The 439-nt window shown below is 62.0% G+C and overlaps 1 protein-coding gene across 1 annotated transcript in view; it reads right to left on the bottom strand.

The window, feature by feature from the left end:
- DCTN2 (dynactin 2 (p50)) overlaps window positions 1-439 on the bottom strand; it is a gene marked incomplete at both ends in the record, with an annotated part of 4,912 nt that overhangs the window by 498 nt on the left and 3,975 nt on the right. The window contains 3 exon segments of the mRNA XM_010023243.1: window positions 23-94; window positions 191-268; window positions 381-432. Coding sequence (XP_010021545.1) covers window positions 23-94; window positions 191-268; window positions 381-432 — 202 coding nt within the window.

Genomic DNA, 439 nt, shown 5'->3' with positions numbered 1-439 from the left:
GTGACTTTGGGGGAACCCTCACCTTGCTCTGGGTGTCGGCATCCTGCACAGTTGACTTGTGCTTGGCAATCTCATTCACCTTCCCCAGGACGCTCTGGGGACAGGGAGGGAGAAGATGGAAGACCCCAAATCCACCCATGCTCACCCTGTGGCACCCCTCTTCCCGTTCCCTCCTTCCATCCCTCCTCACCTGCAGCCGGGCCTCCACTTGGTCCAACACAGCCACGTCCAGGATGTTCACCTTGGCCTGCAGGACCTGCACGGTCTCCTGGGGACAGGGAGTGGGGTGAGGGGGGACACAGCAGCATCCTGGGTGCCATGGGCACAGCTTGGGTGGGGGAAAGGGACCCTGCACCCCACCACCACCCCGTTTGACTCACCACGAGGCTGGTGCCCTTCAGCCCAACCAACAGTGGGTTCTGTGGGGAAGGAAACTGCA

The sequence above is a fragment of the Nestor notabilis genome, unplaced genomic scaffold (assembly GCF_000696875.1).
Source record: "Nestor notabilis isolate BGI_N333 unplaced genomic scaffold, ASM69687v1 scaffold16661, whole genome shotgun sequence".
Lineage (NCBI taxonomy): Eukaryota > Metazoa > Chordata > Aves > Psittaciformes > Psittacidae > Nestor > Nestor notabilis.
The sequence above is the reverse complement of the archived record's forward strand: the minus strand, read 5'-3'. Positions and strand labels throughout refer to the sequence as shown.